The sequence below is a fragment of the Lactuca virosa genome, chromosome 2 (assembly GCF_052849685.1).
Source record: "Lactuca virosa cultivar CGN04683 chromosome 2, Lactuca_virosa_CGN04683_v6, whole genome shotgun sequence".
NCBI classification, from domain to species: domain Eukaryota; kingdom Viridiplantae; phylum Streptophyta; class Magnoliopsida; order Asterales; family Asteraceae; genus Lactuca; species Lactuca virosa.
The window spans coordinates 103,414,415-103,439,486 of NC_136427.1; the positions used below are offsets into that span (position 1 = coordinate 103,414,415).

The 25,072-nt window shown below is 37.6% G+C and overlaps 2 protein-coding genes across 3 annotated transcripts; one reads left to right on the plus strand and one right to left on the minus strand.

The window, feature by feature from the left end:
* Positions 1 to 203: 203 nt before the first annotated feature.
* SMG7 (Telomerase activating protein Est1) lies at positions 204 to 5,994 on the plus strand. 2 transcript variants are annotated; one of them, XM_079078283.1, is made up of 8 exons: positions 204 to 434; positions 1,276 to 1,387; positions 1,494 to 2,093; positions 2,193 to 2,315; positions 2,458 to 2,690; positions 3,598 to 5,207; positions 5,309 to 5,461; positions 5,543 to 5,994. In XM_079078283.1, the coding sequence occupies exons 2-6, from the start codon at positions 1,319 to 1,321 to the stop codon at positions 5,186 to 5,188; spliced, it is 2,616 nt and encodes an 871-aa protein (XP_078934409.1). In that variant the 5' UTR covers positions 204 to 434; positions 1,276 to 1,318; the 3' UTR covers positions 5,189 to 5,207; positions 5,309 to 5,461; positions 5,543 to 5,994. The 2 variants fall into 2 exon arrangements, with proteins under 2 accessions (XP_078934409.1, XP_078934408.1); XM_079078282.1 differs by having other exon boundaries at positions 5,561 to 5,994.
* Positions 5,995 to 8,127: 2,133 nt separating this feature from the next.
* Positions 8,128 to 10,401, minus strand: LOC145156464 (uncharacterized). The gene is made up of 4 exons (XM_079075824.1): positions 9,965 to 10,401; positions 9,807 to 9,883; positions 8,885 to 9,098; positions 8,128 to 8,724 (listed from the first exon to the last, which is right to left on the minus strand). The coding sequence occupies exons 1-4, from the start codon at positions 10,022 to 10,024 to the stop codon at positions 8,251 to 8,253; spliced, it is 825 nt and encodes a 274-aa protein (XP_078931950.1). The 5' UTR covers positions 10,025 to 10,401; the 3' UTR covers positions 8,128 to 8,250.
* Positions 10,402 to 25,072: the final 14,671 nt, after the last annotated feature.

Below are 25,072 nucleotides of genomic sequence, written 5' to 3' on the forward strand. Positions count from 1 at the left end.
CCGAACCAGAATCGGTTCCTATATACAGGTCCGGTTTTCGGTCCTACAAAATCCCGTTAATCGGTTTCCAAATTTTCCAAAGTCCGTGTCTACCTATCCGGGTTTAGACCAACTCTAATTCCTAGACTTACTCATAAAAGAAAATAATAAAGAAAGAGGGGAGGGGGGGGGGGGGGGGGGGCGCGTTAGGATATTATTATGGTGTTGGGTAAACGCGCAGTCTAACCTAGCCCAGCCCCAGACGACCGATTGAATTTGTTATCGCGATTCACACAACATCGTCAAAATGTGTAATCCAATTCTCATTGACCCAAACCCTAGATTTATTCCCACTTTCTCTGTGTTTCTGTCGGTGAATTCGAGACGAAGAATTTGCATGTTACATTGATTCGCAGTCACGCAAAAATCTCTATCAGATCTGGTTGATTGTATCGGTAAGTTTAATGTTTGTTTTCTTGTATAATTTTTAGTAAAATCATATTTGTTTTTTATTTCTAGCTAATTAAGGTATCGATTCTCTCTATTATGACTTTAAATATCAACTTCAGTTGTTTTGAGGTGTAATTAACGATAAGGTGCGACTACTTTTATGTATATTAGGCAAAGGAACGATGGTTATTATGACGGTGAGCATAGAAGGGGTTGTTTAATGTTCATCGATTATGATTTTCTATTTAGTAATTTCTTTTTCATCATGGAAAACCACACATAGGCGAGAAATTCTTTTTCTGTTCCTATCATCTTTCCGAAAGAGTTGCACTTTTGATTGGAGTCAACGAGTACTTTAGAGCTACAAGTTTTCCATCGATCTTGTTTATATATTGAAGTCTTTGTTAGACTATTAGAAGTCTCGACTATCAAATTGATATTCATGGCCTTTTTGATTGAAAAGAAGTTGTAAACTAATAGGGGTGGATAATCAATGGTTGACTTAGCAAAAACTTTTGTAATGAGGGGTTTATTTCTCTTAATGGAATCTGTCAGTTTGTTTTTAAGACACAGGGTTGTTGGGCTATTTTTATCTTGCTCTTATGCTCTTTTCGGATGACTTTGAGGAGGCAAGTTTGATGCTTGTTCTCATGTTCTGCTTTGTGGAGTAGGTGATAAATTGTGTTGACCTTATTCTATGTTAATGGTTACTAGTTTAGTACTTTTTTCCTTTAAGGGGTTGAACTTTTATAGGTAGAAAAGTGATGATATTGGCTACTTATCTCTATGCTTATGATATTTTCTTTCATGGCTGTTATGATGAAATGAATACATCTGTCTTGACAGGTTGAACACAATTTCTTCCACCTCAAGCATGTTCTGATAGGTTATGATTGTGAAGATGGATAAAGCAGTTGCTTCTTCATCACATGACCTTGCCCAACGTCTTTTTGACAAAGTAAGCATTACTATGATCTTTGATTATTACAATTACTTTTTTTTTTGTTTTTATTCAACATGTAATTCATGTATTCAAATACTCACTTGCTTTCTTTGCATCTTAGAACATTGAGTTGGAAAATAAGCGCCGAAAGTCAGCTCAAGCAAGAGTGCCATCAGATCCAAATGCTTGGCAACAAATGCGTGAAAATTTTGAAACAATAATACTTGAAGACCATAGCTTTTCTGAGAAGCACAGTATTGAATTTGCTCTATGGCAGTTACATTACAGAAGGATTGAGGAATTCAGGGCTCATTACAATGCTGCATCTGCTACAGATTCAACCACATCTAGGGCAGGGGGGGCTGCCCGACCTGACCGAGCTTCAAAAATACGTCTGCAATTCAAAACTTTCCTCTCAGAAGCTACTGGTTTTTACCATGATCTAATTTTAAAGATTCGGGCCAAATATGGACTCCCAATTGGACAATTCTACCCTGAACCCGAGAACCATAATGTGAAGGAGAAAGATGGAAAGAAATTTAATGAAGTTAAAAAGGGTTTGATATCCTGCCATCGTTGTTTGATATACCTTGGTGATCTTGCACGCTATAAAGGGCTTTATGGGGAAGGTGAATCAAAAAGTCGTGATTATGCAGCTGCTTCAAGTTACTATTTGCAAGCAGCTTCTCTTTGGCCATCTAGTGGGAATCCACATCATCAGGTTAATCATTAAGTATCATTAAAGATTTAATTTAATTAAGTTGTACGTTTATTTATATAATTATATCCTCATTCAATTTATTTTTTTTATGTTTTGCAGCTTGCTATATTGGCTACTTATTCAGGAGATGAATTGATGGCTGTATACCGTTATTTCCGAAGTCTGGCAGCTGAAAATCCCTTCTCCACTGCAAGGGATAACTTGATAGTAGCCTTTGAGAAGGTATGCATTCTCAAAAATAAATAAAGATTTTGATTTTGTTCAAAAATGGCTTTAGAGGAAATAAACAAAATAAAAAACTTGTTCATATTCGCAACATTATGTCTTGTGTTGTTTGTTATGTTTACAATTATTTTACATGCAGAATCGGCAAAGTTATAGTCAGTTGCATGTTGATTCAAAAGCTTCTTCTGTGAAGGAATCATCTGTTAGGACAAGAGGCAGAGGAAGAGGGAAAGGGGAGCCAGGTGTCCGATCAAAGGAGCCAATTACCGATACTACCCCTGATGTGGAAAAAGCAACTGAAATTCGCCAAGTGTTTAAAGCTTTTCGTGTTCGGTTTGTTCGATTGAATGGCATTCTTTTCACACGCACAAGGTATGTATGTTCTTAGACAGTGGTGTAATGTTTGGTATGATGGAATTCAGAATGGAATGGAATCGTTCATTCCATTGGAAATTTGGAATAAAAAGAACTTTCTGTTGTTTGACCGAATGAATTTTTTTTTCTTTACATCATAAAAAAATGCAATATATAATCCATGTTTATTATGTAGTTTTTGTTTAATGGTTTTAATTAACTTACAATTTTGTTTCAAAAAATCGCTATTTTATTCATTTTGATTTTATTTGGGTTTTAATGAGCTTTTTCTTTGTTTAATTTTTCATGTGGTAAATAAACAACCTTAACTAAAGTTAAATAATGTATAGAGTAGGGGTTAAAACTATACAAATGGCATTAAAATCTATATGAAATTAATTCCATTCCTACAAGATAGCCAGATCTGATAATAGAATGTAATCACTCATTCCATTACCTTTTTTTTATTCTATTAAGTAGTGTTTGGTATGATTAAATCAGGGAAAGAATGGAATGATTCATTCCATCGGAATTGGAAAAATCTGTTTGTTTTGTGTAATGGAATGGAATGAACCAGTTTTGGAGGAATGTGATTCCTTCCATTTCTAAATTTTTACTCCTTACTTTAGGTTTATATATATATATATATATATATATATATATATATATATATATTACTCTATCATGGAGTTGAATGAAAAATTGCAGTAGAACTCATTTTATTCATCTAATTTGTGGTGAAACAAATACTTTGTTAAGATTTTTTGCTATATACATTGTATTTAGATATAATATAAAAAACAATTCTTATCCTATATGCTAACAAAACATGATAATGGAATGTAATGACTGATTCCATCACCTTTCCAATTCCATTACTCTGTGATTTCATTCCATTCACTAATCACATGAAATATTATTTCAGCTTGGAGACATTTGAAGAAATCCTCTCTCTAGTCACCAACACTTTACAAACCCTTCTTTCTTCCGGAGCAGAAGACGAGCCAAATTTTGGCACAGATAATTCCGAAAACGCCCTTTTCATCGTAATACTTGTCACCATACTTATATTCACAGTCAACAACGTAAAAGGAGGACCCGAAGGTCAAACATACGCAGACATTGTCCAAAACACAGTTCTCCTCAAAAACGCCCTCATCACATTTCACAATCTAATCGGTCAACTCCTGAAAAGATGCCTACAGTTGACCAATCCTTCCTCAAGCTTCTTACTTCCCGGAATCCTAATTTCCATGGAATATCTCGCTTCTCGACCCGATGTTATTACTGAAACTGATGACTTTTGGACCCACTGCATATCTTTCTTCAATAAACTTCTCTCTGCTGAAATCAATGATATGACAAGGTATGAAGAGAGGGAAAATGATTATCAGCCTGCATTGTGGGAGGATTTTGAAACCAGAGGATTTTTGCCCCTTCAATCTGCCCAAACTTTTTTGGATTTTTCAAGGAAGCATTCTGTTTCGGGTGATAAATCGGCTCGTGTCAAGCGGCTTCTGGCTGCTGGGAAAGTTATTGCTGACCGGATTACAGTTGACCGGAAAAAGGTCAGGTTTGACCCCAACATGAAAAAGTTTGTTATTGGCATTGAAACACAGAAACATGAAAACAAATCAAATGGGGTGATTAAAGAGGAGGCACCTGCACTTGTGGAAAGTGATGAGGAGGATGAAGTGATTGTTTTTCGGCCAAATTTGATTGATAATCGGACGGAAATGCCCCTGGTAAAAGGGACCACTCAAGAGGAGGTTGAGAATGTGCGAAGTAAAGATTCGGGTACTACTACTACTACTAGTACTACTACTCAGTTTGCGGTTCCGGTTTCGGTGTACAATGCAGTCGGGCAGCCATATCATCAGTCTCCGATGTGGCCGGGCAGCCTTACGGGCGGGTTTAAAGGTTTAAGCTTAATGGCAAACGGGCATGTGGGTCAACCCGGAATGCAGACTTCAAATCCTGCCCTTCCAATCCAGCAGGTTATGGGTATACGTGAAAGCAGTGCAAATTACGATATCATCCCTCCTTCTGGACCAGATCCTTACATTGTGGGTCGAAACACGTTCCCACATATAAATATGCCGGCTAGCTCTTTGAAAGTTTCTACGGGTCGACCCGTTAGACATCTTGGACCCCCACCTGGATTTAGCTCAGTGAGACCTAATAATAATAATAGTAATAAGCAAGTGGGACAGAATCAGAATCCTGTGAATGATGATTATAGCTGGTTGGATGGGTATCAGTTGCAATCATCAATGAAGGCAGGGGTACAACCGGTAAATTTCGGAACCCACTATATGAATATGAATGAATCCGTTGCTACTACTTCTAGTTTTCCGTTTCCCGGGAAACAAGTTCAGTTTGAAGGCGCAAGGCAGCAAAACTGGCCGGAAACCGCCACAGACCACCGTGAAACACTTCAACAGCAGTATGTTCCCCTTCCCCGATTGGACCAACAAGGGGGGAAGTCTATATGGAAAGGCAATCAGTTTGTGTGATTTCTCTGAGCAGTGCACGGTATATATATTTATTTTTGACCCTTCTACTTTCAAGTTTTTACGTTCTTTACCCTTGTATTTTTGTATGAACTTTGTTCTTCTGTGTTGTGTTGTGTGAAGGTCATTCGTGATTGTTCTGATGTGGCATTTGATCCTCTTCTTAATCATCATGACATGAAGTTACACACTCCAACTTAAACCAAATCAATTTTCTTAAGTTTTATTTTGGGGTGTGGCGGTGCTGGCAATCTCGGCATGCTTGCAGCCAAAAAAGTGAGCATCAACTCTTCTTACTACTATCACTTAAATTGTTAATAGGGTCATTTGGGTTGTTATTATTAATATGTTTTTAAGGTTTTATCTTATTTACAGAGACTGTGAGTGGCTTTCCCAGTGGAGTCGGAAACAACCTGGTACTGTTGAGTTCTACATTTGTGGTTATTTGGTTTGGGGAGGGATGTGGTCCATGTGATTGATGTCAGCATATCCATATCCGTATCTGCCTAAAATCTGTATAAATGTCTCACTTGTGGCTTTATCTCTGGAGATGAAAATGAAAATGAAAATGGTGGAACATCTCAATGGAAGCAGATTATAATAAATCATAACATATAAATGTTTGTTATATTCAACTTCTGCCATTCGCCCTGATGCTTCTCTGTATGTTAGAAATAATCTTGGTTTTTTGGTTTTTGTTTTTTATTGATACATGAGAGGTATGTTTTTGCTTTTGTTTTTGTTGGATTTTGAACAAACTACTACAATTTCACATGATGTTTGTTGCTCAATAAATTTTTATTTGCTTAGTAATTGCTGTCTATTAATTTTTTCAGGGTCCCGGTTATTTGATATAATAAAAGCGATCATCTTTTTATTTTTTTTTTTTTTTATTTCCGTAACTTTATATGATAAAATTGTCTTTTTTTGTTATACGCTTTTCACTTTTATTGTTTTCGTGCAACAATTTAATACTTAAGTTTGTTTCTTGTTACTGTTTTCTGTAATAGTTTTATTTCTTTGATTTTTGTGCGTTGATTTTTCTGTCGTCGTATGATAATGGTAATGATTAATGTGTTTGTTTTAATATTTGACCAAAAGTATGCAAAAAAAAATAATAATTGTATTTTAAAGTCTGCAGATTGTATAAATAATAAACCACATAATATACATACACCTATTAAATTTAAAAGGCATTTGCTGTCTTGATTCTTATGGTCATACCTACTAAGTTGAATCCTATTTGCATCAGATTTAACAAACCTTAGAAGGAATCTATTAGTAACTTAAAAAATTGTTAAAAAAAACTTCAACTCCTTAGCTGAAGAATACCTTTCACCTAAATGTGGTCTAATTTTCTTCCATTTTGTACTTGGGTCTTCTTTGTTGTTGATGTTTCTTTCACTAGATGTGTTATCATCAGACTGTATATACTGTTTCATCATCCGCATGCATTACCTATTTCTAACTTAAACCTCACAAATTCGAATAAGAAAGGATTACGTGAATATTGTCCTCCAAAGTGTCTTTATCACTGTTTTCAAGCTCTTCATTTACAACAAACAAATAGTGCTAGGGATTTAATATCGTTATCCTCCTTCATATCACAATATGAACCATCCCTTTCTTAAACGTGATTATCGATAAAACTGAAACCGAAAACAATCAATGAAATTCATCAACCAAAAAACTAAAAGAATAGTTTGTGTGCCACTTGTCATTTTCTTATTTTTTTTTAATTTTTTTTCTCTCTCTCTAAAAATGACACATATCTTTTTTTTTATGATTTTATATTTAAATTTAAATTATTTTAAATCCTTTAAAATTAGCATTATTAATAGAGATTTTGAAATTCAAAATATTTGATAATCAATTACTTGATCTTTGATAGAAAGAAATAATCAATTATAAATAATCTTGTATTGCATTCATTTCTCTCTCTCTTTCTATTTTTTTTCTTTTTTTATTATTATTACATTTTTTATAAACATCTTTATATAAATTTGTTTAAAATATTTTTGTTACATTTATTATCTATGTTATTTTAATTTATCAACCATGTACTACACATGTTATAACCTTATATATATATATATATATATATATATATATATATATATATATATATATATATATATATATATATATATATATATATATATATAGTTGATATTGGTACATCGTGACCGGATGTACTTCAAAGAATCTACCTTCTAAGGCAATGTCATTGTAATCCAAATACAAAGCAACTTTCAGTTCTACAGTAAGAAAAATAAAATAAAAGAAAATACTAAATTGAGTACAATGTTCAAATGATTACCATAACTATTAAATAAAGGAAAGTAAAATGATGTAATATAAAGAAATAAAACCATGATGCTATAATGCACAAACATATGACTGTACATTGTTTGGGTTCTTCCAAACATATTTTAAGCTCAAAGCGCAAAAAAAAACCCCTGGAATTACTAAACTTCATATGCAATAGTAAATGAATTGGCGTGTTAAAAAAATAGTAAAGGAATTGCCGAATTGGGCACACAATGAGTTAAAAATTAAGAAGTATGGCTAAAGCAAGAAATAGCAACATACTTTTATTTATTTGTATATTATAGCTTCCTACTTTCATTTCTTTCGATTACAATAATCTACTTCTAACTTTTTCTTATTAAGGCATTGTACTTTCTTATATACATGACATTTTCTCTTGTTTAGAAGACTGCAATATGAGGTAAAAGTGTTGTTTTAAGCAGCTTCATTTCTTAAATTTTTTATTTATCTTTTTCCGAATATTTTTTTTTTCTTTCAAAGAGAGTCTATTTCTCAAGTTTATTTTTATCAACGCTACCACTAGTCAATACAAACTCCTAAAAAGAAAAATAGTAAGTACCATAATAACATTAGAGATTGTTGTAAATTGTAATAAGTATATTCAAGTTGAATAATTCAATCATTCATAATCATACCCAATTAACCACTACAAGATCAACACATTTAGAAAAAAAAAAAAAATCTACGTATGGGTTCTTGTTCTTCAACATATAACCTAATACACAACCATTTGATCAATCAGTCTCGTTGCATTTCTTCAATCTCTTGGATCTTAGAGGATATCCATCATGTGTTCTCAATGGCATCCATTTACTTCCCATCACTCTAGTTTTGTTACATTTCTCACCTTTAATATCTGAAAGGCTACAAAAAGTACCACAAGGAGACTCGGGCAAAGTTTCTGCCCGAGATGAAACACGGGCAGCTTCTGTTTCTCTAGAATTTCCACAATCTTCTTCCATTATCTTCAAAGAACTACCATCTTGTTTATGATCAAGTTCTGTTTGTTTCAGGATGTCTTTAAGAATCATATTTGTAAAAGCACAAGCTTCGGATTCTCGGGCAGTTGACATTAATATATCGCGTGCCCGAGTTACCGGGAGATCATTGAACGATAAGGGCAACGATCTTTCACATTTTTCATGGGAAAAATTACCAAAGTACCCTTCCCAGTTAAATGGAAATCCTGAAAGGAAATGATCACAAACCTGTTTCAAAGTACAAAGTTGTAACAGAAGGTGAAAAATTGAAAGCATGATGCTATATTACACAAATATATGAATGTGCGTTGTAAAGAAATTGGCTATTCAATTTGAGTACAATTTAAAATTTGGTTAAATGAAAATGTTGATGATTGATTACTGATACCTGAGGTGAGAATCCATAAGATAGGGTGCGTGAGCTATGTATGGAACCAATAATGGTGATTGTGAAGCCATCTACTGTTTCAAGAGTGTTGTTATCAAGCCTCTTGCTAATTGCTGCAGAATTAAAAACTTTGGTTTCCGTGTTGAGGTTGTTGTTGCACCTTTTGCCAACTGATGCTGACCCCAAAAGTCGCATTCCACGTGATCCTAATGTCCTATAAGATTCACCATTAACTTTTGTAATTAATGGCAGAAAAAAAACAAACATTTTTTTAACAAAAAACCATGTTAATCCATCATGCAAAACAAGCCTTTGCCAAAAGCAATTTTACCATCATTTTATAAAAAATATTCAAGCGGATATATAGATTCTATGGTGAAGAATATTAAGGAGTTGGAATCTGTGGAGCATTGGGTTGGCAAGAAATGAAATAGAATTCAATAACAAAAATTACAAAGTTTCGAAATTTTTATTTATATTTAAATATTTCTTTATTGATTGTAGATATGAATGATTGAAGTTGTTATTTTTACACATTTTGCCTATGTACAATAAGGGTATTTTCGTCTTTAATGAATAATGGAATTTGAATTCCGTCTGAATCCAGGAGTACTGCCATTTTAGGGCTACCACTTGTAAATATATATTTGTAATTTTAAAACTCTAACCCTAATTTGAGATCAATAAAAGAACTTAGGTCATCCCTGTGTTTTTGTGTTTTGTGTTCTAGATTTACCCTTGTTTTCCTTTAATCTGATCATTTAACATTTTAACCTCAAAGTCGGATCGGATCAAACTGTAGAATTGCAGTATAAGAGGAAAGTAAGGAATACAAGTATAAACCCTAAATTCGAATAGGGGTTTTGTTTCTTAACTGAGCATTTTGAAATTTATAAGAGTTTAGTATGAAATAAATCATTACTCTCTGTTAACGTAGCCTCCAACGCCCAATTTTGACTCACTTTCAACCTTTATTAGCCACCATTTGTGCAAAAGAACCTGCAAAGATCATTAAAGTTCATTAGAAACCAAAGATTTTCATATGAATTTTTAACAAATAGATGAATAGCGTAAACCTACTGATTTATAATAGTTCGATGAAGAAATGGGGGTTTTGGATGCACTGGAAAGGTTCGGCATGATGACAGCAGTCACCAAATTTCAAGTTTTTGTCTTGGCAGGAAAATAAAGTGATTATGAAAATTGAATTATAGCCCCATAAAACAAAAACACTCATATATAAGCATGTTAAGTAAAGATTTGGAACCTGCAATCCTGCACATAAAATTACACCAAAAGGGTAAAGAAGAGACTAAATTAACTAATTTCATAAATGAAAATTGCTTTTTCGGAATTAAAATAAGATTATTAGTAGATTGGTATGCAATATGTTTATACAATTTTTTTACAACAACTGCTGGTTTCATGAAAAATCTGATTACTTTGGTCCTAAAAGATCAAAAATCACAATCGGATTTGAGGAACATTTCTAAGCTGATACATTTCTGTTATGTTCATGACCAATATCAGTCAGTATGATCTAATGGTCCAATGAGAACTGAAAAGTATAACCCCAAGTGGTGGATCTAACTCTAAGTATTTGTTTTAAGTAAGCATCCTCTAGTGTGTCCATAAATATAAAAAAAAAAAAATCAAACTAACAACGGATTGCGATAGACAACACATGATATCAAACTATGAGTTCATAGCATATATCTAAATATAATCTCCAAAACTTTAAACTAACAACCCAATCAAATCAAAGGTAGGTTTCGTTTTATTAATTGTACCCAAAATTACATTGTAAACAAGAAACATATCAAGAATCACTTTTGTTTGAACCCTAGTTATAGGGGTGAGCAAACCCAAACCAAGAAACCGAGAAAACGACTAAAACCGACGAAACCAAAACCAAAAAAACCAAAACCGAAGCAAAACCGACGGTTAGGATTTGAATTTTCTAAAAACCGAAAAATCGGGTTCGGTTTCGGTTTTTACCCAGAAACCGACCCATCCAACCTAAGAAACCGACCCATCCTTAAAACCGACAAACCGTCCCAAGAAACCGAACCATCCAACCCAAGAAACCGACCCATGCTTCATTGTGTTTTGCTTATAATAGACTATTTCGGGCTTTGGTTGTAACTTGTAATAGACTATTTGGTTGTAAGACTCATATTTTTTTGAAGTATTTACTTCAATTTGGTGTTTTTTGAAGTATTTAACTTTTTGCTTCATTTCTAGAAAATGCGTTTAAACCCAAAACCCGTGAGTGTATGGGTTGAACCCAAGAAACCGAAAAACCGACCTCAGAACCCAAGAAACCGAACCGATCAAAAACCGATCCTATTGGGTTCTGAAAACCAGAAACCGAATATTTATGGGTTGGGTTGGGTTTGGGTCCAAAACCGACCCATGCACAACCCTACTAGTTGACCAATAATCAATTAAAAACTGTAACACCGTAAATTTTCAAACAAATTTTTCATTTTAAAATCGCATACTTTTCATAGCATATTGTATAAAAATCTCATTTATTCAAATTACAAAACACAACTCCATTAATAATCCAGGATCCTCAAAATATAACTCGTTCTCTGGTGTGTACAATCAAGCCGGTGCCGTCCCGCGATCCTGAGAAACCTGAAACACATAACACATAACACGGTAAGCACAAAGCTTAGTGAGTTCCCCAAAACACAACACACAGCACAACAGCCACTCGAGGCTATACTCAATAAGACCCTCTGGTCAATGTGTCTCAGTGGGACCCTCCGGTCCCACAACTCAGATGGACCCTCTGGTCCCTCAATTCAGCAGCTCCATATAATACACAGTAAACATATCACATAACAAATAACAGGATATCTCAATACACAGCTCATTCACATAAGACTCTCTGGTCACACATAAAATTACCACTCAAGGTAAATATAGTGAGAAGACTCACCTCGACTAGCAGGTAACCGACAATGTCACACCCCCAAACCTAGGATGGCGGAAACGTCCGGGGGTGGAGGACTTCATGTATAGTATCACAACAACGAATATAATAGTGCTCAAAGTATAGACAACCAACATAAATATAATTGAAAAAGTTACATCATAGTATATGTTTACATGTTTCTGAATCAATTACATTATGTTGACAAAAATATAATGTTTGACGCCTTAGCGTTCCATCCTCAAAAGCGGCCGATTACCTGTTTACTGATTTCCTGAGAATACAAGTAGTTTTGAAAAAGTGTCAACAATTAAGTTGGTGAGTTCATAAGCTTTTGAAGGTGATGATAAAATCCTTTTCTTTGTAAAAGAAATGTTTGTTCAAGAAAAATCCAATATTTCTCTTATAAAATGCATTGTAGTCTTAAAAGTCAAAACCGAATTGTACAAGTATTTTTCCATACTTAAAGTAATTTGTGCAAGTTTAATTTGACATAAACTCGTTTAATTGTTGAAGTAAAACCCGTAAATCTTACGTTTTGTTAATACCCCATGTGATTTATTATAACCATACTAAGACTCAGACGGCCTCATAATACGACGTTCTTCAGGCGTCGCAAGTTAAATGACACTTGTCACCTCAGACCTGCCGGTCTAGCTGTTGCATGCAGCTCAGGTGCGGGTTTGTCAGACCCAATATAGATTTATACATAACTATCACGCTCTCCCTACAAGAGACTCTGGTTACAATTTACAGGACTTTTGACTTTGTTACTTTGAAGGTAACACGAAGCGAATGTCTCACAAATTTATTCATTAACAGATTTACGTGAACTGAACTGAAAACCCCTTGGTAATGAATTTGACGGGTTAATGAAACATAAACTATACCTATTATAGTTTAACATAATTGTTTGTAATGTGTATGAAACATAAACTATACTTACCATAGTTTATCATAAGTGTTTGTAATGTAAAAGAACATTTTTCTGTGTAAGTAGATTTATAGCAAAAACATAACTATGTTTATTATGCCTCATTTTGTAATAATAAGGATTCTTACAACTTAATGTCTATTTTTATGTTATATAATTTTATCACAACAGAAAACACATGCAAAATATGAAGTCATCAAGGTTTAACACTTTGCTCAACATGTTACAAGTGTTATGAAAGTTGTAAACTGTAAATTCGTTTTTACCATTTTTGCACTGATTTAGAAAATCACAGAAAATTCATACGAAACCGAAAACTAGATCCGTAAACTCTGAGAGTTTAGAAAATGTGTCTAGTTTGTTCATAATTTTTATTATGATTTTTAGAAGTTGCTAACTGGTGTGAAAACGTTCATATTCACTGATTGGTCCGAATTCGTAGCTACAGTGATAGACAGTTTTGTAAAAATCACCATAATTAGTAGAAAAATAGTATGAACGTGTGCAAGTAGTCATTTTAAAGGTATAAACCTGAAATATTTACACCTAATACAGTTTTGAAAACAAAAAAGTTTAAGATGCTCAAAACAGTCCGTGAATGGAGTTAAACGTTTTTGATGAAAACTGATGGATGAGTTTAGTTGTGTTCTTGGTGTTTTAACTTGTATTCCCCTCCTTAAAACTTAAGAAAAACATGAAAAGATAGGGGTATGAACTCACCTTGTTTGGTTTCAGAAGATGGATGATGAAGAAAGGAAGTGTTCAACTCAAGAACACTTTAGAAGATGCTTGAAGATTCGAAGATCTAACACAAATATGACGATGTTTGTGTAAGATATCCATGATTTAAGTAGAAAGAAAGAGAAATAATCATGTGAGGAGTGATATTACTTACTAGGAGTAGATGAAGAACTTGTGATCAGCCTTGAAATTTCGAGATTAGAGAGGGATAGTGAGAGAGGGTGAGTTTTTGCTTCTTGGAGGAGTGTGAGTGAAATAGGAGGAAAGATGAAGGTCTTTCTATCCTTGTGTCAAGGCACTTGGCTGAAAAGAGTGGGAAAAAGGACAATGAAATGACCATGTATGGTGGAATAGTAACTAGGGATGGTCTTGGAGTGGGTATGGGAGGTAACTTGTGTCCTTGCCCAAAGGATAAGTCAACACTCCACTCCATATCTTACCCACTATATTTTTAGTCTTAGATAATGATTACCCTCAAAATGTGATTAGATTATGAAAATATGGGGCCTTATATGTCAAAATATAAGTTTGGGTGAAAATCCCGCGTTAAAATCACGAAAAACGGGCTCAAAACGCTAAAAATATTGAAAACCGGGTAAAAGTTGCGAATATCCGAAGTTCAGGGTCGGAGGTTCGGTCCTAGCCATTAGAACCGAAAGTAGATGGGAACCGAGAGTAGGGTTCGGTCTTGAGCAGCTTCGCATCTCGGAACCGAAGGTTGTATCTCGGATCGAAGGTAGTATCTCGGACCGAAGGGTGAGTTCGGTCTCTTAGCAGGTTCGGTTCAGGAAGGTGGTTTTGGTTCTCAAGAGGTTTCAGTTCCTTAAGGGAGGTTCGGTTCCTTAAAGCTGTTTTTCGCGTCAACTTCCGTTTTCGAGCGGTTTTCGACTAAATTAAGGGTCGGGATGCCCCGAGTGATTATAAAAAGTTGAGAGAGATTTTGAGAGAGATTTGGGAGAGATTTCACATACTTGGAGAGATTTCTCATACTTAGAGAGATTTGGGAGAGATTTGACATACTTGGAGAGATTTTTCATACTTAGAGAGATTTGGGAGAGATTTGACATACTTGGAGAGATTTGGGAGAGATTTGACATACTTGGAGAGATTTCTCATACTTAGAGAGATTTAGGAGAGATTTGACATACTTGGAGAGATTTGGGAGAGATTTCACATACTTAGAGAGATTTGGGAGAGATTTGACATACTTGGAGAGATTTCTCATACTTAGAGAGATTTGGGAGAGATTTGACATACTTGGAGAGATTTGGGAGAGATTTCACATACTTAGAGAGATTTGGGAGAGATTTGACATACTTGGAGAGATTTCTCATACTTAGAGAGATTTGGGAGAGATTTGACATACTTGGAGAGATTTGGGAGAGATTTCACATACTTGGAGAGATTTGGGAGAGATTTCACATACTTAGAGAGATTTGGGAGAGATTTGACATACTTGGAGAGATTTGGGAGAGATTTCACTTGTGACCTTTTTGAGTGTTTAGCTTTGCAACTCAAGGTTCGTAAACCTTGTTAAGCCATGTTTAAGGGTCTTACACACCCCATAAAGGGTATGCAATAGTGTTTTATCGTTTTGCTACCTCACTTATCCCATTTAGGGTTTAAGAATTTCAATCATACGAACCTTCCAAGTGATAACTTCTTATTAAAATAGCGAGTTGTACAGTAGCTAACATATTGCAAGCCCTAATATTCTAAGGTTAGATGAATTGACCGGTTCGACTTATTAACTTTATTTGACTTTGACTAGCCTGAAAATCGACGGTTGTCACATCATCCCCCCGTTAGAAGGAATTTCGTCCCGAAATTAGCATTTTGACTGGGACTTCAAGAGTTCGGGAAGAGATGCGCGTACTTTCGTTTCATTTGATCTTCGCGTTCCCAGGTGAACTCGGGTCCTCGTTTAGCGTTCCAACGGACCTTCACGATAGGTCTAACTCCCCGATTCTCAGGTATTGCTTAAATAAGATTTACTGGGTTAAGCTCTACTCGACGAGTTGATTGACCTACTCGTCGAGTAGCAGCTGGATGAGATCGCATTTTAAGCGACCTACTCGGCGAGTCCATCTTGGAACTCGGCGAGTAGGAGCTGGCAGTGGAAACCCTAAATCCTGGGGTTTGCACCTCTATTTAAAGGAGCCTTAGCCTCCTTTGGCCCCTTTTACAGTCTTTGAGAGCCCCTTAAAACCCTAATTTGTGTGTGTGTGCCTTGGTGTGGAGTTGAAGCTTGGAAAAGAGAATCTTGGAGGAAGAAAGCTAAGAGTGCAAAGGAAATTGAAGCAAGGAAGGAGTGGGAAGCAGGATTTACCTCAGCTAGCATCCTTTGGAGGTATCAAAGTGCCATCCTTACTTCCCTTTTTCCCTTTTGTTGAGTTTCTAGGGCTTTTTATGGATTTTCAAGTTGGTATGATGAGCTATGGGATAGATCTGAAGTTGTAACTTCAGATCTGGACCCTCCTTGGATTCTAGAAGCGTAAAGTCACAGTCTTGGTTGTGATTAAGGTCCCTCTTGAGCATAAAGTTCCATTAAGAACTTAAAATAGATATTTAGAGCCTTTATAGCCATGCATGCACGTAAAGTTTGCAACTTTACGTGATAAGCATGCCCTTGAAGCTTGGATCCATGAGTTGGAGCCGTTGCATGGCTCAAAATATGTCTGTATGGAATAAAGGACTGAATGGACTCGACGAGTCGCAAAGCGACTCGGCGAGTCACATGAAGATAGGCCGCGAACTCAACGAGTTGGATGAACAACTCGGCGAGTCCGATGAAGATTGCCATAACACTCAGCGAGTTGAAGAACAACTCGGCGATTCGGATGAGTTTTCTCTTGGATATGTATGAGTGTGTATCCGTCGAGTTGCAAGGAGGGAACTCGACGGGTGGCCTTAAAGTTTGATCGAGAACCAAAGGAACTCGACGAGTCACTCCGATGACTCGGCGAGTTGGAATGTACTTCAGGGAACTCGGCGAGTAGCCAAGGGTACTCGGCGAGTTAAGGTCAACATGGATTGTTGACCTTGACTGAGGACTTTGACTTTGACCAGGGGTTGACTAGTGGGTTATGGAGTACCTTATAAGGTTAAGGACTTATGAGTATGATGTACTATGATAATAGGTGGTGGAGCCTGTGTCAAGTGATCCGAGAGTTGGAGTTTACCTTTCGTGTCGACATCTGCGAGGTGAGTTATCCTCACTATATCGATAGGGTCTACGGCACCAAGGCCAACCCTTTAGTTGTTATTGTTATGATATGATACATATGGTTATGATCTGTTAGATCGAAATCAGGGTAGACAGTATGTTATGCTCTTATGATCCGTAGGGATTGGCATGTTAGTGACCTGCTAGGTCGATACTCTAGTTACAGGAGAATTCTATGATTGATGATCGGTGTGACAAATATGTTTGACGTTGTATATGCCTGTATATGATAGTATGCGCACATGGTTATTTGCTTGTGGTTGGGTTGAGGCGGTCCTGCTTTGTGCTGAAGGCCAATATACCCTATGAGCGGTCCGGGGAGACTGTAGGCCCACGTGGCGGACCAGTCATGTCGAAGGCTCGGGATAGATTTCAGACAGACTGTAGGCCCGGTAGGGCGGTCCAGTCAGGCCGATGGCCCAGTATGCATGTTGATTGATTGATTATTACTGATATGGTATTGTCAATGTGGTATTGGTATTTTGGGGGTAGCTCACTAAGCCCTCGGGCTTACAGTTTTCAGTTTATTGTTTCAGGTACTTCAGGAGATCATGGAAAGGCGAAGGCGTGACCGTACCGCTCCTCATCCTTATGTTATGATTTTTGGGACACTCTGATGGAAAATGATTTGAAAACATTTTGTAAACAATGCTATTTGGTTTTATTTAAGATTGAAAAAGTTTAAATTTGGCATAAAATTTATGGATGTTAGAAGTTGGTATCAGAGCCTTAGTTTGAGTGAATTGGAGGAACACTCGTGTGAATCCAGTCTCAAATCAATGAGATTTTCGGAAGATAAGTTTTAAAATGGTTTTCAAAAATAAAGGATGGAGGATGCAGAGGGTACGATCAGCTGGAGTCTGTAAGTAAACCCTAAAATACCATGCAATTATTTGATATTCTGATATGTTAGAACAGCATGCTAGTGCTAGGCTAGGGATCTTCAGGAATCACATGATAGATTTGCCTGATTGCATGATGCCTATTAGCCTAGGGTTTCTTGTATGTGGAATTGACATCATAACTGTAGATGTTTAGTGTATGCATCACGGCTGTGCATAATAAAGACCTTATAGCCTGAGAATGTTGATTCGGCCTTCGGGTTGGATTAGATATTCGAAAGTCTATTGGGTCCTGCGTTATGTGCAACTAGCATGCACTAGCGCTGCAGGGGATGATGGAAGTTTCATGGATGTGTGAGCCGTGATAAGTGGTGAGACTAGATGCGAGATATTTGGTATTCCCCTAGATATGAGGGTTGAGCGTATTTCCTATGTTGATGATATTGTTAGGGCGTTGTGGTGATACTTGAGACAAATATAGGTAGGTGTGGAAGGTAGTATGGGCCCGTACTACTGAAAGCACAGGACCCATACGCGTAGAAAGGAAATCACAACCCCTAGGGTTTTTGGGTTTTGGTCTCCCGACATTATGTTATTTATCTGATGACTTATATATATTTCAGTATGGTGGTGACGAGACGTGTTGCTTCGGGATCCGGATCAGGATCAGGATCGGGGTCGGGAGACGGAGGGTTGGAGGTGCCGGTAGCACCTGAGCCCGTGGTTCAGATTGGGACCGAGGAGTTGGATGCCAGGATCCGGGAGATCATGCACGACGAGATTGCTGCTGCGTTCCGAGCACAACTGCCAAAGATGTTTGGGTCGATTAAGACCGTGATGGTTGAGTATTTTGATGAGCGATATGCAGCTCTAGCAGAGACAGCTACCGCTGCAGCCACTTCGGCTGTAACTGCAGCAGGGGTTGGAGGAGGAGCCGACAGGGCTTTCCAGTACCGGGACTTCGATAATACGAAGCCCCCGACGTTTGATGTACACAGGATGCGATTAGGGCTATGAGGTGGTTATCTAACGTGGAGGGCTGTTTCTTCACGTGCTCATGTCCTGCTGACCAAAAGGTCAGGTGTGCCCTGAACCTGCTGAGGCTGGGGGCAAAGGACTGGTGGAGGCTGACGACTGGGTCGTATACTGATGATCAGCGGGCTGCTGTTACTTGGGAGCAGTTCAGAGATATGTTCCGCACCCGCTACGTTCCACGCGTTGAGCGGGAGCGGCTTGCGCAGGAGTTTTTGACGTTGAGACAGGATGGGGAGTCTGTGATGGAGATTACCCGTATGTTCACGGAGAGGGCTATGTTTTGCCCAGAGTTTGCTTCAGAGCAGTCCTAGATGACTCGTTATCTGAGTATGCTCAAGATTGATATTCGACAGTGTTGAGTTTAATTGTGTTGCGTCATGGGCTTTTTGTTTTGTATCCGGATTGGGCCTGTCCATCCGTGATTATCTAGTAGGGTTGTACTATAAGTATGCATGCATGTGTGCATAATACGCTGTTGATTATTACGTTCATTGTTTTGTAACCCTAAACACCTCTACAGTCGAAGTTCTTAATCGAGCTCTTCTGAGGTGTTGAAGAATTAATCATACGACATATTCAAATCCATATTCGTGTTCATATTTACATTCATAATTGTTTGCTTGCATAGAATCTAACGATCCTAATAGAACTTTGTTCCAACAATTGGTATCAGAGCAGGAGACTGTGTGATCAATACACATTCCTTCTGTATTCAGAATTCCTTAGGGTTTCCGCTTTTATCGTATAAATAGAAGCTGTCTTCTTCATAATGACGGTAACTCTGTTTCTGATAAAACCCTAATCTCAAGTTTACAGGTTTGATTCTAGCAGCTCACCATGTCTCACGAAGATTCGCAAACAAATCCCATCAACATCTCAAACATCATTGGATCTACAACCAGGATACCCATACTCTACACTCAAGACTATGAAGTATGGGCGCATCACTTTGAAGACTACGTGGTTGGATCTGAAGATAATGGCTATCTCATATGGGAAGCTATCACACTTGGACCGTTTGTTCATTCAGGAACGAACACGACAGTTAAGTTCCAAAAGGAATATAACAAGCTGGTGGCGGATGTAGAGAAGATGCCACAGGATGAGAAAGACAAGCTGCTGTGTAACGTGAAGGCCATGAGAATGATAAGATTTGCCTTGCAATCTGACATTTTTCGGTTAGTTGGTTCATGCACGACGGCCAAAGAAATATAGGATAGGTTGAAAGAACTTTATTCAACTGATGAAGATCTGGAACACTCCATTCAAACCTTGCTGCTGTCAGAATTTGGAGTTTTCGAACAGAAACCAGAGGAGAAACTCATACAAACTTTCGATCGGTTCAATCATCTCCTAAGCAAGATGATCAAGCATGGAATAGAAAGAAAGCTGATCGATCAGAAGGTGACTTTCATGAACGGGCTGAGACCAGAATGGATGGCTGTGGTTTCAACTGTGAAAGCGCATGAACAGTTTAAGTCTTACTCGCTAGCGAAACTTGTGGGAATACTTAAGTCCCATGAAAGTGTAGTAACCAAAGAAGCGAAAGTGGTTTCTGGTGTGGGATTGCTGGCTCTTGTCTCAAAAGGAAAAAGCATTGCAGAAGAAGAAGAAGAGTCTGATATGTCTGAGTGTGACCTTACAAGCGAGGAGTATGCTATGATGGTCACCAATCCAAAGAAGTTTGCACGAAGAAAATTTCCTGTCAACAAGAACCGAAACTGGCAGGGAAGTTACAGCTCTAAGAAAGTGAAGGACGAAGCGAAAATCTCTTCTCAAAAGGATGAAGATAAGAAGGAGAGCAAGCTTGCAGGAGACTCGGGGTACGATTGCAATTACTGTCACGGCAAGAACCACTTTGCCAAAGACTGTATGCTAAGGAAAATGGCTGAGAAAAGAGATGGTGAAGATGATGAGGCGTACTATATGCACAAGTTGGAAGAGATCAAGAAAAAGAAGGCGACTAACAGTTCTATGAATGCCTTGATTGTACAGGAGAATGCAGATGAAGATGAGTTCGGTGGCGTTGAAGTTTGGTCAACCGACTCTGAAGATGAAGAGGTAAGAAAGCCCACTCATGGAAAGGCTTATGTGGCAAAGGAAGTAGGTTCGGCTGGAAAGTGTTTAATTGTCACAGCTGGTTCATCAACCAAAAGTGCAAATGAGGAACCGAACCTGACTGAGGATAAGTGTTTTGCAGCCAAGCCTGTTAGTGAGAAGATCAACGACTGCGATCGGTTGATCAAAAAGGTACAATCCATCCTTGAATCACTTAAAATTCCAATAACAGATTATGAAGAAGAATTAAATGAATTAAAATTTAAATTTTCTAACTTAAGTGGTAGTCTCATGCAAACTCGCTTAGCGAATTCTAACCTAACTGACCAACTCAGCAAGGTGTCTTCAAAAAGTGAGGAGAGAAGGATGTGGATTGAGCTGAAGGAGGCGGAGTTAATTAGGTCTAGGGATGAAAGTATTTATTTGCAAAGAGACAATTTAAAGTTTTTAAAACAAAGGAATGTTTTTTGTTTAATTGCTAAGCGTTTATACACTAAGATTGCTCAATTGCATTTAAGTTGTGAGATAGGAAAGAAAATTCATAAGATGATTTTACCCTTCCTTGAATTTAAGGAAGATGAGGTCATTGCAGAATGTGAATCAGTAGTGTCATCAGAAGAGACATCCATGTCTTACAAAATCAGACTAGACAAGATAGAAACCTTCATTGATTCTAAGGAACACAAATGTATGTTAAAAGATATTTTAGATGAAAATGATAGGTTGAAAATTAAGTCAAACACTATTCAATCTTTTGACTTGTCTAATCCCAAATTATCTTCAGAGAATAAAATGAACTTAGAAAACACGTCTGAATTTGATGAGGAAAGTGAGATGAGTGAAATCTCAGTAGAAGATGTTGTTGATTGCTCTGAGTTTATGAAGAGCGAAACCGAGAATGAGAAACCCCTCATCTCTGAAAATTCGGTTGAATTCGCTCGCCTGTCAAAGGACAAGCAACAAAAACTCAAAGAAAAAGCTATGGTTTATCAAAAGGTTCAAACTGTGCCAAATCAGGTTTATGCAGTTACAGGAGTCACTACAAAACAAACAGTAGAATTAAGAATCTTAGTCGACAAAGACAATACTGAAGGGTGCGACGATTACTTCTGGTCAGCCCCTATTGACAACGCAGACGAAACCGTAGGCTTATCTGAGCAGACTTCATGGAGGGTTAAAGGAAGATACGTTGCTGAACCCATCAACAAACCCTCGAGTTTCGACAAACCAAGCACAAGTGGAACCAAAGAAATCCCTGAAGAACCAAAGGAAGAACCGATAGTTCCAGCTAAGACAACCGAAACTCAAAAGGAGAAGCCAAAGGCCAGCTTCAATATCCACAAATCGCAGAAGGAGCTAGCTGAACAGAAACGCTTAAGAAATCAAAGATATGCAAAGAATCTGAATGAGCGAAAAAGTCACTGGCAATCTCAAAATCCCAACTACGTCCCTCCTAAGAAAGAATCAACGGACAAAGGAAAGGAAAAACTAAAGGAAAATTTCAGTCTAAATTCCTACTATTCCAAGACCCAGAACCGAAAGTCTAGTTTCGGTCCGAACGTCATAGTTAACAACCGAAAGTACACTTTCGGTCCCAACACCGTCACTCAGAACCGAAAGTCATCTTTCGGTCCCCAGTCTAGTTTCGGTCCTCAGTCTAGTTTCGGTCCAAAGTCAAGTTTCGGTCCTAAGCCCAGTTTCGGTCCCTCCCTCCAAGTCCCAATGCAAAACAAATTCTGTGAAGGAAATCAAAGGAAAGGGAAAGCTAGCATTAGATTCTGAGTTCCATAATAAGAAATCATCAGCTAACCCTAGGAGTTAAAAGAAAAATCCTAAACCATCTAACAACACACCAACTAATACACCAAAAATTAAACAAGATAAAACAAAAATCAAGGTGTATACCATTAAAAGAAAAGATCAAACCACTATAGTAAAAAGAACATATTTGGTTGATATTTCTTTTGTAATTCCTTTTTCTGTGAAAGACTCACCAGGACCCAAGAAACTTTGGGTTCCTAAATCTGCTTGAATTTGCAGGTAATAAGTGACGAGCAGTTCGATGATGAATGGTATATAGACAGTGGCTGCTCGCGTCACATGACAGGAAGGAAGGAAGAGCTGAGGGAGTTTCGGTCCCTGAAAGATGGTGGGTGTGTAAAGTATGGAAATAACTCCTATGGAACAATCAAGGGATACGGTATGATAACTAATGGAGATTTCTCGATTCGAAAAGTGGGGTATGTGGAAGGATTGCAGCATAACCTCATCAGCGTGTCACAATTAGTTGTGGGAACAGGTCTGAAAGTATCATTTGATGATGAGGGCTCTGAAATAATTGAAAAGCAAACGAAAAGGTTCTGCTAAAATCTGAACGCAAGGGAGAGATGTATCCTTTGAATCTCAACCCAATACGAGGAAAACCAGCTATATGTCTGCTGTCAAAGGCGAATACAGATGAAAGCTGGTTGTGGCATCGACGTCTATCTCACCTAAACTTCAAAGACATTAATAAGTTGGTGCTTGGTGATCACGTTCGAGGCCTCCCTCTTCTCAAATTTGACAAGGAACATCTGTGTGCAGCATGTGAGATGGGCAAACAAAGCAGAAAGAGCCACCCTACATGAATCAATACAAAGATTGTTGAAGCTCTTGAACTATTGCACATCGACTTATGTGGACCTTTGGCTATAGAAAGCTTCGGTGGTAGTAAGTACATTCTTGTTATTGTAGATGACTTTTCACGCTTCACCTGGGTTTTCTTTCTTAAGCAGAAATCAGATGCTACTCCCAAGTTGAAGACATTTATCAAGCAAGTGGAAGTGCAGCTGAGGAAAACGGTGAGGAATATCAGAAGTGACAACGGTCTGGAATTCAAGAATAACGATTTTGAGAACTTTCTGGCTGACAAGGGGATAACTCACAATTTTTCGGCCCCTTATACACCACAACAGAATGGGATTGTTGAAAGACGAAACCGTTCTTTATGTGAAGCAGCCAGAACCATGCTCAGTTTCGCATCACTTCCGTTATACTTCTGGGCTGATGCAGTTGCAACCGCATGCTACACTCAGAATCGGTCCTTGCTCAACAAGAGATTCTCAATTACTCCATATGAGATCTTAAATAATCGGAAGCCCAATGTCAAATTTTTCCACATATTCGGTTCAAGGTGCTTTATTTTCAATTCTAAAGAGAACCGAAATAAGTTTGACGTCAAAGCAGATGAGGGAATCTTTCTGGGTTATTCGCTAACATCAAAAGCATACAGAGTGTTGAATAAACGGTCCAAACGAATTGAAGAAACATACTATGTTACCTTTGACGATAGTTACATGAAGAAAGTTCAAAGAAGTGAAAGTGACTTAGGTGAAATATTTCCGGAATCTGGACAAGTCTCGGTTCCAATATCCAACTTGTTTGAAGAGTACATTCGGCTGTTTGATGAACCAGAAAAAGCGGCACATTCAGAGGTGAAAGCAGCAGCTAACAAAATTGATAATCTCAAAAAGATCATAGATGAAGCTGCCAAAGATATGGAAAGTGAACCTCCTAAAGCTAAAGGTGCTCAATCCTCCAATGACTCTCCAAGCAACGGCTCAAAGTTCAAGGGGAGAGTTCAACAGCACCAAAGACAACCGAAGTCTTTCGAGGGGGAGAATCCAATTTCTTCCCCAGCTCATAAAGGTCCAGGCGAAGGGGAAAATACTGATCCAAAATCACCCAATAGTAATCCAATCGAGGGGGAGAATCCAACTCCCACAAAGGATGCAAACTCTGATGCTGCCACAGGTTACACTTCGCCAGTCGAGGGGGAGAAAGAAAATACAACTGACGAAGGTGATGATGATCAATCAGAATTTGAAGAAGAAGTGAATGCTGAATTGGATCCAACATATGATCCAAACTATCCTCCGTTAGTGAAATGGACCAAGGACCATCCCAAAGCATAGATTATTGGTGAATCTTCTGAGAAAGTTCTTACTCGTTCTCAATTGAAAGCGAAACAAACTGCACTATTCTCTAAAGTTGAATTCTGTATGTTTAACTCGTTTATCTCCAAGATAGAATCGAAAACTGTAAATGCTGCACTTGACCATTCTGATTGGGTCCAAGCAATGCAAGATGAGCTCCATGAGTTCGAACGCAACCGAGTTTGGAGGCTGATTCCCACACCAAAGGATGCTTCTGTGGTCGGCTTGAAATGGGTCTTTAGAAATAAATTGGACAAAGAAGGGAACGTCATTCGCAACAAGGCTCGGTTGGTGGTGAAAGGATATTGCCAAGATGAAGGAATAGATTATGAGGAAACCTTCGCTCCAGTAGCTAGGTTGGAATCAGTTAGAATCTTCTTGGCATATGCTGCTCATAAAAACTTCGAAGTTTTCCAAATGGATGTCAAATGTGC

Coding starts and splice junctions, on each gene's coding strand:
- LOC145156464 (XM_079075824.1), bottom strand. CDS start 10,024: ATGCCGAACCTTTCCAGTGCATCCAAAACCCCCATTTCTTCATCGAAC. Junction 9,884..9,964: donor CATCGAACTATTATAAATCA/GTAGGTTTACGC, acceptor TGATCTTTGCAG/GTTCTTTTGCACAAATGGTG. Junction 9,099..9,806: donor GGAGGCTACGTTAACAGAGA/GTAATGATTTAT, acceptor TGAATCTTATAG/GACATTAGGATCACGTGGAA.
- SMG7 (XM_079078283.1), top strand. CDS start 1,319: ATGATTGTGAAGATGGATAAAGCAGTTGCTTCTTCATCACATGACCTT. Junction 1,388..1,493: donor CCCAACGTCTTTTTGACAAA/GTAAGCATTACT, acceptor TTTGCATCTTAG/AACATTGAGTTGGAAAATAA. Junction 2,094..2,192: donor GTGGGAATCCACATCATCAG/GTTAATCATTAA, acceptor TATGTTTTGCAG/CTTGCTATATTGGCTACTTA.